The sequence below is a fragment of the Balearica regulorum genome, chromosome 11, assembly GCF_011004875.1.
Source record: "Balearica regulorum gibbericeps isolate bBalReg1 chromosome 11, bBalReg1.pri, whole genome shotgun sequence".
NCBI classification, from domain to species: Eukaryota; Metazoa; Chordata; class Aves; order Gruiformes; family Gruidae; genus Balearica; species Balearica regulorum.
Window position 1 is genome coordinate 8,657,248 of NC_046194.1, and position 17,256 is coordinate 8,674,503.

General features: G+C 42.9%; 1 protein-coding gene across 8 annotated transcripts in view; it reads right to left on the reverse strand.

Annotated features, from left to right (window-relative positions):
• Positions 1-16,468, reverse strand: part of LOC104640079 (integrator complex subunit 6-like) — a 41,698-nt gene extending 25,230 nt beyond the window's left edge. For 5 of the 8 annotated variants that reach the window (XR_012837255.1, XR_012837254.1, XM_075763151.1 and 2 more), the window contains exons 1-2: positions 16,148-16,397; positions 15,986-16,063 (exon numbers count right to left, since the gene is read on the reverse strand). Coding sequence is in view for 6 of the 8 variants with exons in the window: in XM_075763151.1 (XP_075619266.1) it covers positions 15,986-16,063; positions 16,148-16,258 (189 nt within the window). In the remaining 2 variants the exon portion in view is untranslated. Of the gene's footprint in view, positions 1-15,985; positions 16,064-16,147 lie in introns of all 8 variants that reach the window. The other 3 variants (XM_075763149.1, XM_075763150.1, XM_075763152.1) reach the window with 3 other exon arrangements.
• Positions 16,469-17,256: the final 788 nt, after the last annotated feature.

Genomic DNA, 17,256 nt, shown 5'->3' on the forward strand with positions numbered 1-17,256 from the left:
AATAAGTTTTTTGCACCAAAACAACCAAAATTAATGACAAAAAGGCCTACCTCTGTAATTTTAATTTTTTTTTCCCCCAGAAAGACTCTAGCCAATATACGTAATTAAACATGCATTTCAGGGACAGAAACTAAAGCCCTGAAGAACTCCCTATGTTCTCCTTTCCACATGTACGGTAGGATAATTCTTAGGGCAAAATTAAGAGAGTCCAGTATGTAATACAGAACATATGCATAATGAGTTCAACAAAGCACTTTAAAGTGATTAAATAATAATCCTTCCTAAATTCAAAATACTGCCACTAATGCTGCTTAGAAAAAAGCACTGCTTTTATGTAGTACTACTTCCATTTGCCAGCAGAAACACTAATGATCAAAAAACCCAGCAGCAACAAAAAAACCCCAATCAAAACCCAACAACCTTAGAGGACCAAACACAAATGTATTCTACAAAAACCTATGTATCCTCTACAGGTCAGTAATTATTAAGTCAGAACTAAACATTAGTTATCTTGTTTATGAACCAATTCTAACAGTGTGCATAATTTCTCATCATCTTCAATATTACATTCCTACTTAGTCACTTTTTTGCCCAGAACTTATTAATTTAGCAATCTGAGCAGCCTTTGTCTTGCCACTACGTTACTAGCTTCTCCTTTGATAATGTATACGAACAAGTAATTTTAGCCTGTATACACATACCAAAAGACTTACAAAGAAAGCTGGGGGGAAAAACTCACCAAGTACTATAAGCAAAAATCTCATCCTGTTTGCTTATGTCAAGAACAGACCAAAATGCAGTGTCATTTAGCCTTCTGCATTGACAGCCACAAGGTTTGGATACCATCCTATGAAACCCTGAGATTTGGAAACAGCATACCACCTTCCAGCTCCCGGCTTCAGCCTTTGCAAGCAGATCATACTGAAAACATTTTTTTCTGGTGACTTAGTTTTCTGACAAATCCATGCCCTGCTCTATTTCACCATACAGCTATAGAAGCGTTTCAGCTGCTTCAGGAAGCAGGTAAGGTCAAAACTGCTTTTTTCAGCAGTAGATAGGCCCAGATTATCTACAATTCAGACAAATGTAAAGGTGAAAAACCTAGAAGACAAGGTTTTATTTACCTCAACCAGAACTAACTGAACAGAAGGAATAGAGTTGAGCAGCAAAAGAATGTCTCATTCAGAATCAGCAGTTGAAAAAGACCTTCAAGACATCAGAGAAACAGCAGTAGATTTCAGTTGCAAGAGGCAGGAAAGAACATCTTATAAAATGCTGGGGGGGGCAGGGAGCCGCTACCTTTATCACACAAAAGACAGCAATATCAAAGTGCAAATAAAACATTACCAAGTTTTAAGTATGCATAACACGTACGTGTTACGCAATCTCAGCTACATTAGCTTAACTGTCACATTTACTGGTTTTATTGCAGTTTGGTTGTGTGGGGTTTGGGGTTTTTTTTTAAAAATACAACATTTTTGGGCAGCATAGAATCATAGAATTGTTTAGGTTGGAAGAGACCTTTAAGATCATCAGGTCCAACCAGTATGGTTGCTTCTATCTATTTCTTAGCACAGCTTGGTCAGCCTAGTGGGGCAGACCCAGAGGTTGGGCATTAGAGCACCAGAGTTCCAGGCCCAAAGCAATCTCTCCCGATTTCACCAGCTCCATGAAATTTAGGGAGCTGGTGCTTTTGAGGCTGCAAGTCTTCATCTTTAGTGTTTCTACAGGCAATGCCAGAAGACAAAAGTGTAGAGTTTATTGTTCACTGGATTGCTTTCAAATGCAATTCAAAAATTACAACATTACTAAAAATAGTATTTCAAGAAGACAATTTGCAATCTAGCATGCCAATCACAACAGTATGTGTTACAGTAAGTACTCAATATTTATTTAAACATATAGATTTTTAGAATTCTGCTAACGTTTCCTTAGGAAAAAAAGAATTGGATTTTAGATATTACAACTTGTTTAAACTATTTATGTTTCTCAATAATTTAAGACATTACTAAATGCACCCATCTTAGGAAAACCAAGACCAGTTCAGGATAATGTGCCCGTGGCATGCTAGGTCGTCAGTGACATCCACTTGGAAAAAGGTAAGAAAAAAATCCATGTGTTGAAATCTGAAACCACTCCTGGTATGGAATGTCCAAGTACTGTGTGAAGACAGTGAAACCAACAGAGCATTCTGCCTTCCAAATCATCAGAGTGGTTAATTCTGAAGTTACCTTTCTGTTCACTGGTAACTGTATACCTGATCGCCACTCAAACCTCTTCACACAGATGTGTGGAAATCAAGCAGATGTTTCTTTTCCAGGGAACTGAAGTATTCTTTTGGACCCCCTATAGTGCCAGAGGCTGCTTCTCAAATGCCAAAAATATCTTCATCTTTGTAATCTCTCCTGAACACAGCCCCAGTGTTGCTTGGTGGGTTCTACAGCAGGGAATACCCTCCTATATAACCTAGGGCTTCCCTGTCCCAGCAACTTTGGAATAGGAATTCTAGCAAACAAAGACTATCTTAGTCATCCCAGTTTTGCTACAACACAACTTAGAAAAGGGGGAGAGGAGGAGAGGTCCTGGCACCACGTGTCTCCCTTCCCCACGAAGAACAGGGTTATGCTGTTTGTTGGTACCAAACAGTCAATGCCCATGCTATCTGCCTGGTTTTTATTTGATGTTCAGATCCTGTAAACACTGTGCAGAGTTTTATTTAACATTTAGAAGTCCTAGTCAGTCAATATTACGCTACCTACATCATTTCATCCTCACAAACATCTGTCTGCACTATGCAAATGGGGCAGAAGGAACAGCTCTAACACACAGACATTGAGTCCCCTCCAAATGCTTATGAATGCCATTTTTGGAGGCAACAGAGCTCTCAGGTTCTATCTATACCTTGGCTGCAGAAGAACTCTTCTCTCATTTCAGTACTTGTGCTCTCTAGTTACTTTTATGCAACATATCAGCCCTGTCACCGCACAGTATCAAAAAGCCCTCAGTAAAGAAACTCACAGGATCAATTCTTTTTTGTTCTTGGCACAGGACAGCATCACAACACCCACCTCTTAGACGATTAGCATACCTCCAGCACAGAACAATACTGGCACACAGGCCTGAAATCAGCTTATCATTGGGGTAGGGCTGAACACACTGACCCAGCTTGGATTCAAGCTGTACTGTCCTGGATTTGGACTAGTGAGTGCTGGTGGAGGTACATCAGACCTTACTGCTCTGATGCAAACCTTGTGGGAAGAAGAGAAAGGTTCGATGAGACCAAGCCAGCTGTGTGCAATTGTTATCCCTGTGCTAGGCTCGCCAGCACACTAAATCATGTATATTACTAGTTTTATGCCTCACTCTTCCAGCCTCACTTTTCCAGTCTCCCCTTGCCTTAGGTAAGGGTTTGAAACAGACAGCTGCTACCCCTATCCTATGCTGTAACCAAGTAAGATTCTAGAGCAAGAATGGATGAAAAGACAAATATGTCTTGGTTAGCAAGCCAGGGGAGCCTATCTTCAGCTTTTCACATGGAAATCTGGTTTTGCAGAGCAGAACAGGGAACAGAGTTTCAGAGTAAAACTTAGATATGACCCTACTACAGGCATAAGAGAAACAAGCCCTGGTCACCCTAACAGGTATACACTGCTGTTTACTATGAGACCAACCTAACAAAACCCCACCTTTTCAGTTCTTATTTGAAGAGTATTTTAATGGATAGCAAATTCACAGGCTTATTCCTCAATAAGCCCACAGAGCATTCAAATACAGTGAAGAGTCTACAAGAGCATCCATCACCTGGTCCTCCTTAGAGCTAGTGAGGAACAGGTTAGTGTTTTAAGGCTAGAGCATCGTGAATAGTAAGCGAATTGTTTCTTTCTGTCAAGTTATTTCTGCTGGTTTTGTAGGATGCTCCAACTGAAACGTAGTGACCAAGTGCTTCTTTAAATCCAGAGTAGAAAACATTTGCTCAGCTCCCAGTCAAAAATATTCACAGAACTGTAATACAGGTAAAACACTTCCAAGAGAACAGAGAAGCATAAACTGCTTTAACACATCTTTAGAAAAAAACCACATTGGAGTAGATGGTTCCTTTAATCCCACACAGCCGAGATTTTGACACCAGATTTTTACCAGAAAACTGTCACTTTGCTTGTCCTCCACCTCCATTTATTTCCAGGCACCACAATTCCTCCCTTTTCTCCAGCTCTGGGATGGACTATGTACTTTGATAACAGAGTCTCTCCTCCCCTCACCCAAATTATTTTTTCCTACACAACTGGAGACAGCTTTGGTGCAAGGAAGAATGCATCACACGCTGGCTACCTTTAGGCCAGCAATCAGTGCAGCACAAACGCTGTTTATAAGGAGGTGACAGCCACACCACTGCATTTCAGGGGTTTTACTTCTGAAGAGCTGCCCTGTAGTAGAGTCATCACTCAGTGGCTGAGGTGCACCTTCCAGTTTTATTTCATCCAAAACCAATCCAGTTCTTACGCACCAAGGCAGTTCTGCAACGTGAAATGAGGTGCACAGGAGATCCCCTTAATTGCACATTTTTAAGCTGAACTCTCCTGTAGATACTCCAATCAAAGACTATGTAATTTATAAAACAGACTGGACCAGCTTGTTTTCTAAAGGATATATTAGCAAATGCAAAAGGATCTGAACTGCATTTAGTGTGATATATAATTGTTCTTGAAAGGTAGTCAATTACATAGAAAAAAAAGTATTTCTCCATGGTATCACAAAAAAAATTAAAAAAAAATCACATACCTTAGGAAAGAAGCTCAAACTACACCATGTGGTTCACTGTTCTTTTAAGATTACTTCAACATTAAATAAGATATAGAAATGCTTTTCCACCAAGAATTCAAGATGTTTATGTAAGAACAACTCGTATTAATCTTTAAGCACAGTATCCAAGGAAAACACTAGTAGAGAGGCTCTTAAGCTCCAGTTACAAAACAAGTACTGGGGCATTTATAGAGAAACAGTACCTCCACCTGTTAGAAATGTCAGAGATGCTCAAAGCTGAAACTATGCTTGGAATCAAGTGATAATAATAATCAATGCCAAGCAAAAAAAAAAGCCTACGCTACCTTTTCATTTATTACCTGCTGCTCCTGCTTTAATCCGTCTCTGGATTTAGCTTTTTGGTCAACAAATATTTCATGTGTTTTGACAGCTACACTCACCACGCTTTTTGCTGCACAAGGATGAAAGGACTACACCTGAAGAAAGGAAAGTATAAATACCAAAGAGATCATGGCATCACCCTGTTTCAAAAAGCATTCTTATTTAAATAAAAGAACATTATCCAGTTAAAAAAAGCAGTATTTCTGAGAAACACTCGACAAGCTAGGATATTTCAGTACAAAATTGAACCAGAACAAGCTACACTTCACACAATAGCTTAATGGAGAGGGAACACAGATGTAATCATACAATTTGCAGTTCTAGTACAGTAAGCAAAACAAGAGGCTACGTGCTTTTGTTCAGCAGCATAGCAGTTATTTTAGAAATACCATTACAGGTGCATCTAAAACAAACGCTGTAGAGAAGGCAACAGTTGAAACATGGAGGTTTCCATCAAAAATCTGCATTTACCCACAGTGCCCATTGCTCTTCCAGACTATCAAACACGCTTTCAATGCCCGTCAGCCCCCAGCTCTGTCTTCCTGGCCCCTTCCTACTCCCAGCATGGTTGGAAAAGTCACAAGGAATAAAGGCAATAGAGGTTAGTGAGTGTGTGCTATCAGTACAAGGGATTCTGCGTGGCACATTTTTGGGAATCAGGTGGAAGAGAATTACTGATTATCCTCTAGCTTTACAGCCCAGAGCTGAGACAACACAGCATGACCCACACTCATTTTGCGAACGGTCACATTCCTCCCCACCCCTTCCAAAAGCACATCACTGAACTAGTGCAGCACAACAAAGCCCTACATGTATTCCAAGTTTACTTTGAATCTCAAGAAGGTTACAAATCTAGAGAGGGTCATCTAATCAACAAATTTCCTCAATTCACATCTGAAATGCTATCCAAGGCACTGCTGGGGAAAAAAACATAACTAGACTTTAGATCACAATTAAGTTCAGGTACTCACTAAAAGAACACAAACTGAGAAACCTCAACTAACTAGCCTAGCAAATAACATCAACTTCACCTTCAAGTCTGATAGAGCAAAAAAATACATTGGTGGACTTGTTAGTATTGTTTTTATTGTAGAGGAGACTCACAGCTTTCCTCTAGTCAGCCGCTTCAAAATAACTATATCAGCTTCAGCTCCTTTGATTAGCTGGAGGCACTCACTGCCTTGCTTTACCTTGCGGCACCCTGCACGCTTCTTCCCGTACTGTCACACCGAGGACCTGGCTGGCCTGAGCGGGTCCACGTGAGTCACCAGGGCTTGCAACACCCTGTTCTCAGCCCAGGGCATCCACCACGTCCCCAGCCTGCGAGCAACCACACCATCAGGACACCTGGCAGCAGCTAAAGACACCAACTGTTCCGGCTCAACAGATGCAGATTTTCCCACAAAGCAGAGTTTAACTTTTTTTTTTTAATCTCAATAAAAACCTACTAGCTCTACTGCTAACACACTATGAAGACCACTACTAATGCATTATTCTCACTTATAAGCAGAGCATAGCAACACCGGCTTAACCACACTGTAGATCTTTGTTTTCAGTCAAATTAGTTGTTCAACAACATCCATCTTAGGAAGATTTTTTTTTTAAATACTACTTTACACTTTTAACAATTTAAAAGCATCTCTGAAAACACAGACAAATCAATCATCTTCATCTTTAAAAACCAAAATTAAGGAGTTCTGAAGTGTTGATTTTGTAGCCTAGAAAAACATTTAACACACCTAGTGCTGCTTTTCCTGGCGAGTTTGCATAGGAGTCCAAGCAAGGAACCACAGGAATGGAGTAAAATTTGAGACTGGCCCTTTAGTTAGAAAATAAGGGGGGGGGAAACTATTTAAAAGAAAGCAGGGCTCTGGTTTACTTATCTGACACCAAGCAGTTCAAGTTTCAGAGATACTTGTAAATGCCAGATCTTACACCACAAGAAAATTTGTCTTTCAAATACTCAGAGTGAATACACAGATCAATACAATTCTATGGGCAACCACAGATTTCTGATCTGCACAATAATCCAGTCTCATTACAAGAATGTACTTTTTCCTTAGCATCTTACCAAAACCTTAACCCTAGAACATGCTCCTTACAGTAGAAATTGATTACCACATAGCTACTTTTTGACTATTCTAAAATCAGTGAGAAAAAAGCAAAGCAAAAGAATTATTTAAATTACTACCTACCATACTTTTTTTTTGGGGGGTGGGGTGGTGTATAGAAGCACAGAAGTTAGATATCAAGTAGTACCCTGTAAGAATAAAGTTTAAGAAGGAAGAAAATATTTCAAGACTTTAAATTTGCAAGAATTATTTAAATAACAACGTGCCTTTAAATTTCAGAACAGCAACTGCTCTTTTCATTCTTTTTTTTTTTTTTGGTAGCCTATGTTATGAAATAAAATCAGGGATATGGGTATTGAAAATATAGAAAGTGAGGAGGAGAATCGCTAAAGACCAGAGACATCCAGAATCTCCTCACAGGGCCCTTGGATTCGCATTGCTCTCCCCTCCAAAAGCACTGGTCTTTCAGAATACAAGTCACACGGTACAGAAACTGCTTTTTCCCATTTGATTCCAACTGTCTGAAGTATGAAAACATTGTAGAAGACAGCACTAAGTTTTGTCTTTCCTTGTTCACAAAAAGCTAAGAACATCATTCTTGCACAATTGCTGCAAATCAGTTCTTTCTGGCAAGCTGTTTTGAAAAATATGCAAGGGTGAACATTGTAGAAGTGTCTGCAACTTTAATTACCTTTACCCATTTTTATAACAGGAGAACCAGCATTTAATACCATATTAGTTTTTCACAAAGCCTAAAAAGAATAAATGCCCATTTTCAAGATATCACAGAAGTATTTTGTGCATATTTTTATGTACACCACAAAGCCAGGTTACAAGGCCTAGGCCTTGTTCCATAAGTATCAACAAACCAGAAATCTTTAAAACCCCCACCTATGAAATTCAAATGGCACAAAAGGGGAGGATACAGCTAATAAAGATTTTATGTGGCAGGAACCACCAACTTCACAAAGCACCTTCCTTCTTACAGAACATCTCACTACAAATACAACTAGAGATCCAACTCAACTGTTTGATTACACTTTTTAAGCTTCTATTTTTAAAATAAAAGCGACCTTTGCACTGAGGATGAGTTAAGCCTCTTAGTGCAAACATATCTACTTTTGTCTAGTTTATCCTGTAGTCTTAAGGGCTTACATCTTTGAATGTGTCCAAGATCAAATAAAGAACCAAATAAAAAGATGAAAAAATAAATTGCTACAGTGGCTATGAACAACAGATGTTGGTTTCCTTTCAAAGTCTCTGGCATCTCATCAATTGTACAAAGCAGCAACACAGTTCCGATGAAAAAGCAAGCTTTTAGTTCACAAATTCCTGTAGAAACAGAACTGGTTAAAATATTTTCATTAAGAATTAACCTAGCAACACAGACCCTCCCTTCCTGCGAAGGCAGGTAGCAAGCGAAAGCACAAGTTCAAATATTTAACTAACTTCAAAAACTAATGATAATAAGTGACAACCGGAGTTCAGCCTATCGTATCTATCAAGAATAAGTTAATTTCTGAACTACCCTTCCATTTAAAATCAGTTCCTTTCAAAAACATCATCATCATCATCTTGCACAAACTAGAATTTCTACAAGAGACCTCAAATTCAGAATGCACCAAACAATTTCTTTTAGAAGAATGAATCACTCTGATTTTACTGGTTGGTTTGGTTTTTTAAAGCGAAATGTTCATTACTATGCACAAAATTCCTTAGTATAGTGCTTTCTACTCATCACACCAGCTCCTGCAAAAGGATGTTCGCGCTACAAGTCACAAAAAGCAGACAGCATGAAGCAGTCACTCAGGACAGGGAGAAAGAAGTAAGACCAGCACGCTTATGCACGTTTAAAAGCACTTTAACATGCTTTACACTACCCAATGTTGTCTCTCATGAAAGAGAATGTGCTTTTTAAAGGATGCTCTCTATTGGAACCCATTTAGTACCTTTAGAAGCTAAAAGGAGTGACAATACTCCACTGCGTGCTTGCTACAGGGACACCAACTGATAACTCGTAAGTTTGTAGTAAAACAGATTATTAGATTTATTTATTTTAGATTGAGACACATGCACTGCAGTATATAAAATACAAACCTACCACTTGCACCACCAAGAACCTTTTAACTGTCTTTGGCCTCACTTGTCCAATTCCAAAATAGATGCTTAATTAAAAAAGGACCTTTTTGCACACATGTACACCAAGTGCACATCCTTCACTCAAAGACTTGAGTGATAACGCAGTTAAACAGAAAGGAGCAGGTAAAAACTGTTTGGTGGGGGATTCTCAGTGTTAAGTGGATTTTGTTTTGTCCTCAAAAAGAACTAGACAATCAGGATTTGCATGAGTGCTCCTTAATAATTAAGTGACTTCTGTTTCTTTTCTTAAATTCATTGTGTTTAACAGAGGAAGAGCAATTGTTGGCTTTAACCTGCCAGTCATTAATGCTGAAAGTCAGCCTTCTAAGGATATATAACAAGACTGGAGGAGAGGTGTGCTTAGTACTTCACAGGCAATGGAAGATGTTAGCATTCAGAAATAAAAATATTGCTATGACTGACTCAAAATGTGTATGGTGGTAAAATATGAATGGCTCTCTCTGCTAAACAAATACAGAACATGGTCTCCTGAATTAGTTATCAGGAACAGACACTGTGTATCCTACCTACATTTCATCCAGTTCTTCAGTACTATATTCTGGATTTTTTTTTTTTTTATCCTTCCAACAATGCTTGGCTAGTAGGGTCACTAAGTTCATATATTATTTACAGCACATGTGGAGAAAAAGATAGGCCTCTCCCATTTCCCCTCAGTTTTCTTTCCCTTTTGCATCTCTCTGCTATCAGCTTCCCTCCTGCCCCTGCAGCTGCTATCTGCCTTGCACCAAACAATTTTGCCTGCATACCTCACTACCAATTTGTAACCCTCAACCGTATTTCCAGCTGTTCATGCATCCTTTTCCACAGCACAGGTCAGACCACCAAGTACTTGCATTTGCCAGAGGCCAGACCTTTTACATGTAAACCTGATGTTTTCCAGTGTCTCAAGGTTCCTGTAAAAGCCTAATCAATTTAAGATTATTCTGTGAATTTACTACAGGTTGGCTTACTAGGTATTCCTCTGGTTTTCTTCCTTGACAACAGTTAAAACACACACAAATGCATTTCCTATCACCTCAGGCAGCTTTCCTGAAGATCTCTGCCTCAAACCCAACAGGTTTCACAGCTGGGTTTCTCTTTCTCCCTGCAGCTCTGGGTCCGGAGCTCTGATTTCATTTCTTCCAGAAACAGACAAATAACAGATCTGACATCTCTGTTTTGCACCACAGCCTATTCATTTGCCACCTCCCTGTGCAGAGTCAGTGGTAACTGGTTACATTCTATACCAGCACAGCTTCTATGTGAAAGCAGAATTTAAAAATGCAAGCAAAAACTTTTGTGGCATTAAAAAAAAAAAAGAGATTGCAAAGTTAGTGTCCCCAAGTCTGACCTAATGAACTCCCAGTTTTGAAGTACTATTTTAGTACCACAAATGAATAGGTTATTTACATATGTTAAGTACTCTTTCATAGATGCTTAAAAGAGCCTCCTATTCCAGCTTCTAAGGTACCCCAATCCGACACCAAAATCTAAGGTCATCAAGCTCAACCCCTTATGAGAATTTCAGGGAAACAGAAGAGGTTTACAGTCCATTGCAAAGGGCTGTTTCCACAAGAGAGCGAGCTTTAGCACTGGAATGTATCTTCAGACTAGCAGAGAACAGCAAGAGAAGCAGAAGACATCCTATCAGTCCCACTTTCCACTTCTCAAACCGTAAAGTGTTTCACATATATTGTATTAAGGATTTTGAGCTACTTCTCAGACAGCTACGTACATATTTCTGTACCCAGCCTATTTATAGTGCAGTCACAACTGACTTGATTCAGCATAACACACAACAGAGAGGAAAATGTATAGTTTCAGATTCAGTAAACTAAGTTCTCTCAGTCCTCTGACCTATGACCAGATCCGTTATGAAGGTCATACTACAGTCTCCCAAGAACCTAAAACAAAAGCTGTATTTCTGTGACCATATCATAAATAATATTCCTCAAGCAGTGAGGAAAGGCCCTATCACTGCCAGCAGCCAGCTACCAGTCACAAGGGAACAGGGCAGTCCAGTTAATCAATAACTTCACATAAACCTCCCACTGTTTTTTTTTTTTTATTCTCGGCCTGAAGTAAGCCATTTGCAGCACAAATCCATGAGCAGACCACAAACTGCAGGATGTGAGGTTTAACAAAAATCAAGAATGGAAAAAAACCAAAGAGCTAAATCTTGCTTTCCTTTCCAAAAATTGTTTTTAGGCTGAGATTTTGGTATGAGCTCCATTTACTGAGAAGTCCAGGTAAATTTTGCTGAGATCTCCCTCCCTCTTTTCTGCATCACTGGAAAACAGGAAAAGCTTGGGGGAAGGGGGTAGACTAGCACCACTAATTCAGGAAAAAACAAATAACCAGCTTGAGGTTCTGTCCATTTATACCATGGCATGTGCTTAGGTGTAGAGAAACACACATATTTGATGGAAGGGGAAGAAAAAGCAGCTGAGGATGCTATGGGTTTATGTGATTTCAAAAAAAGCAACTGGGCAGATACATAGAAAAAGCCACAAAAGACCATTACTGGCATAGCAACCCTCAGCATGGGTCTCTGAACCACAAACTTGGGAAAGTGCTCTGCAGAGCCATCAGTAATACGCTGGGCCTGCTTTCACCCTCCTCCCCAGGCATTCGCTATCAGCCACGTTTTGCAGAAAGGGACGAGAAGGGTGAGGGTGGCACACTGTCTTGGAGGGACTGCACCACCAGGTCAAAGCACAGATGGGAGGGAGCAAGCTCTGAGTTCTAACAATGCATGAATATAAAGGCTTCAAAACGATGACGTATCAGGTACCATATTAATTGAATCTGATAACGCATTTATCTTAGCTAGAAGGCCAAGAACATAAAATTCTGTGCTAGACAGCAAGGCTGTTCTTAAACCCATTTTTCTCACCCAAGAGAACTGGATACACATGGGTATGTAACTGGATACCCTCTATGCCTAAATTTAAGCACCAGCATTTAATTGTAATAGACACCTTCCACAAGCTACTGGTTACACAGGAGTTTTACTATAGGTATCACTAGCTTCCCAAGCATGCCAAATACCCCGAATCAGAATGGGCTAGCTTACTTCAAGACTGCTAACATGCCACTAGCCTGAGACAGACTCACTTGATAGCTTCCTATTATGATTTTCATCTAAAAACAGTGGAGGAAAAGTATTTTGTATACAATATAAACATTAGGTTGAACACTGTCACTTCATGAAATAACATACTATTTTTCCCTCCTAGTCCACAAAATTAGACTCTGACTCTATGCTCAACAGAGCTTACAGGTACCTTTCCACTGACTTATACAGGATCACGTTGTTGGACAACTGCAGCTTTATACATTTCATAACACGCTTTTAAAATATTGAGTATTTGTCTCTTATTGGAGAGCATTTTGGAACCTAAGCACAAGTTGTAAATGGCTGCATCATAATTATTGTCACAAACCACCATCTATACATTACATAACGAACCAGAGCAAAGCAGCTGACAAGGTTCCAGAGGCATTTGCTGGGGATAGTGGGAATCTGGGTTCCACTCCCACATCTCACTGTCCCCATCTTCCCAGGACAGCACCTGCCTCCTCCTCTTTACCACAGTTCTTTGCAGAGCCACACTGCAAACTCAGAGACTAAACAGTCCCATTTTAAAAAGTGGCACTGAGAGCTATGAGCCATCAGTTGAAAACAGGAGCAACTGGGAGAGGGGCCACAGGTCTCGTAAATAATTTCAAACTCTCTGTACTGAAGATAGTTCCAGAAACATCTTACTTGCACAGATTTTAGCAAATCATTTGTGCAATAGCAGGATCCTTTCACTTAGCATAACACCACCATATGCATGATGTTCTCTTGAGACATTCTTGTCCATCAAAAGTGAACCAGTGCTGTTGATTTAAAATACATTAATGCTAAAGGTAAACAAATTCTGAAACAAACAAAACCAATGCACTCATCTCACTGTTACCCCTGCTCCAAGCTGAAGTTCCCATAATACCTCTACCTCCTGGGTGGTCTCAACTCCACAAGATTATTTCCCTGAACTGCTTCACTAGTAACCTGAAGAACTATTTGTGAGATAATGTAATTTAATTAGTGCAAACCATAAAGAAAACAAGAGGATAAAGTAGCCACTAACCAAAACCAGCCACTACTGCACATACTTGGAAAGGAGACTTACAAAATACATTCACTTGTCAAGTTTGTTTTCTCCTTCTCTAAATCAAGGGAGATAAAGTATCTAACTACATTAGATAAATGCATTAGCTAGAGAAACTAAATTTTATTTCTTTTACAAGCACATTTTGTAAGACATACAGAATCTGGCCTACACCAGAAAGTTTTCCTGGTGTAATTATGGTTGTTAGAAAACACAGAGAGGCATCATAAATACCAGTAAAAGGTCTTGAGAACACAACTTCAAACAGGGGAAGAATCATGTTGTTGCTGTAAGGCTTTCTCTGCTGGAGTAAGAGACATGATGACAGCCTATCACACTAATTTATGCCATGAAGTCTTTACGTAATAGTTGAACTGGAATTGTGATCATAATTATTATAAACATGTATTTATTGGATCTGCATCCCGTTCCTACACAGGTTACTAAGTTCTGAAAAAATACTTTAAGATTGTTTAAGGTCCAAATTAAAAATCAGCATGCTAAAGGTAAAAAATACATTTCTAAGAAGAGAGACATTAGCAAGGTACAAGAACCACATTACTTTTTTTTTTCCCTTGGCTATTTCTGCACGTCAAACATGACTCAATACTACGATGGGTATCACATAGTCCCATTTATTTCAATTACTATTTACTAAAACTGGGAACACAGTCAGATGTTCATTAGTACATCAGAATGTACACAGATGCTCATTAGACATAAGGATCTTCCCTTCCCTATTCAGCAGATCTGAATATATATGTGGTAATAACCTGTAGCATTACCACACAGACCTCCAGCAGAAGAGTCATTTTTTTAATTAAGTCACTGGTATGCTTGCTATCGCTGCAGTGGAAAGGTTTCTTCCTCAAACTTAAGGTCTACAAATACTTGACACGCAACTAGAAGAAAGAACCCTTAACACCAGAAATCTACAGTTAACATTGGCACAACAAAGGTTTCAGTTTAGCATCCAGCCACAACCTGGATGGGAAAAAGGACATCTGCATTACACCTAAAAAATAAAAATCTCTCCAACGCAGACCTAGGTTTTTCAACAGTAGGTTTCTGTAATTCAAGAAGGACGGTTTCAACTTACAGAAATAGGATGGCTTCCGCACCTTCTTCTGAGGAAAGGTGCAATAACAAACAATAAATACTGACTCACTAAATCACTTCTGTCACTTCAGAAAGCAGGCTGTACTTTTTAGCTGTGTAAATATACTGCTGATGAAAGGAGCCAAGATTCATAGCTCTTGATAATTAAGTTTCCTCGCTATTGAGATGTGAATAGACAGCATCAGTGAGCAGTTGTTCTTACAACTTATCTTCAAGACTTTTTTAGCTGGGAGATCTAGAGAGCATTCTCTTTTCTTCTCTAGGACGACCAGCAACAATTTTTTATATAAACCTCTTTGGCCTTTGTCGTATGGGTCTATGGCCCAACGTTTATGATAACTGCTGTATCAGACGCAGCAAGTACAGTTCTAATCCACGACTATTCAGGATGATTCTAAAGCTTCCATAATGATGACATTTTCTGTGGCATGCTTTATTTATTTTAAATTAAGTTAGATGTTTCTATAGGCAAGTTGAAGGCTATAGTTTAAGTGACATGGAGCCCAGATTTTTTTCCTCCTCTTGCCATAACCTCACGGGGCAGCTGGCATGATGAACAGCATGGCCCTACTTGCCTCAATCTCGAGGAATGAGGAAACGAGGACAAGAGAAGCCAGCCAGCCAGGCAGACTCCAGGTCCAGCTCACTACAGCCCTGCACGGAGATGCCTACCCGAGTCGCAATTACGAGCGCCTTACAGAAAACTGGTGCGAGCTACAGCGCACAGCGGAGGGAAGGAAGAGGGAACCCCAGCACCATCGCTTCTTGACTCGCAGAGGCAGAACACAGCCACGGGTGCCTCCATCCCAAAAAACACAGCCGTGCGGGAGGCGGCAGCGGCGGGGAGGGTGGCGGAGGGCCTCCGCGACCGTCCCCTGCCCCGCTGACGGGCGGGGGTCCCGCAGGCGTGAGGAGGGCGCTGCCTCCTGCCCTAACGCCGAGTCCCCGCAGCCCGGCCGGGACAGCACTTACGCTGACAGGGGGTACAAGCGGCTGGGAGAGGGGCCGGGAGTCGGTCGGAGGGCTGAGGCGAAGCGCAGCCACCGCCTCACGGGAGGCGGGCGAGCAACGGCCCGGGAGGCGGAGCGCGGCCGCCCGCCCGCCTCCCTCGGCACGCCGGGGCGGTGAATCACGCTCCCGTCCGTCTCCTCCCCCCCCCCCCCCTCCTCCATCTCAGCAGCGCCCTCAGCCTCTCTCCTCCATACAAAAGCAAAATGTCCGCCATCTTCACAGGCTGCTGCTGCCGCCGCCGGGCCGGACGGGGCTGCGCCGCACCGCCGCCACGCGAAGGGCGGCCCCTCGGCGGGGCCGGGGCGGCCGCAGGGAGTCCGGGGCGGCCGCAGGGGGGGTTATTACCTTGATGCAGTAGGGCGGCTCGTCGAAGGTAACCAACATGTACCTGTCGCCGCGGCTGGCCGGGTCCCGGGCCCGCAGCTGTGGAGAGAGGAGAGAGAAACAGCGTGAGCGGGCGAAGGGGGGCCACCAGGGCGGCGGCGGCCCCCTCGGCCCCACGCTCACCTTCATGAAGATCTCCACGGCGCCCTTGGCGATGTCCAGGTAGCTGGTGCCCAGATACGCCCGCTGGTTCATGGAGGCGGACGTGTCTATGAGGAAGAGGAGGATCGGCATGGTCCAGGCAGAGCCCCGGCCCGCCGGGCACCCTGCGGGGAGGAGGGAGGGTGGGGGGGGGTGGGGGGAGCGGCTCGTTCGCTCGCTCACGCACTCACTCCCCCTGGCCGGCCGCCTGTCCGCCCGCCCGGACTCGGCTGAGCTCCGGCTGCGGCCGCTGCGGCTCGTTACTGAGCTGCCTGTGTTCGCCGAGACTCAACTTCTCTTCCCTGAGCTTCCACCAGCACCATGTGACCAGGGCGCACGCCATTGGCTGCCAATTATACCCACATTTGCATATTCATGCTAGAGAGGGGGAGCGGGGAGGCGGCAGGGTGACGAGGGACGCAGGAGGCGCTGCCGCCGGACTCCTCCGCGCGCGCGCCGCACCTGTCACCCCGCTCCGCCCCTCTGCGGGGTTCCCCGCCCCTCGCCCCAGGGGCCGCCCCGCCCCGCCGTGGGGGCTCCCCGGGGAGGGCGGGCGCCCGGTAGCGCCGCCGCCTCACGGCCCGCCCCCGGTAACCGTCCCGGCGCTGCGGCCCTTTCCTGCGGCTGAGTCACCACACGGCCGCAGGGAGCGCAGCCGCCCCTCAGGCCGAGCCGCTGCCTCACACCTGCCCGCCGCGGCCTACCCTCACCGCGGGCCGGCCTCGGCACCCACACGGCGCTCGACGGCCGGGGAGCGCCGCCGGGGCTGAGGGGAGCGGGCAGGAGCTGTCAGCTGGCCCTGGGGAACCGAGCAAAGCAGCTCGGCTAATCACCTGGTGATACAATCGCTCCGTTTCTGGTCTCCAGAGGCTTTACTTGAGCACTAAATCCTCAGCCCTCTGCGGGCAATTGCTTTCCAGCCAGGTAACAGCCATCTTCTGCAGGCAGCAGCTGGGCTTGCGTGTCCTTGCGTGCTCACAGGGCACCCCACAGTACCTGGACGAAGGCAGGATGACAACAAATTACCTGTGCCAAAACAGAAAATACATAAAACCCTGTTTTATTTCCTACGGCTCGGGGGGGGGGAACCT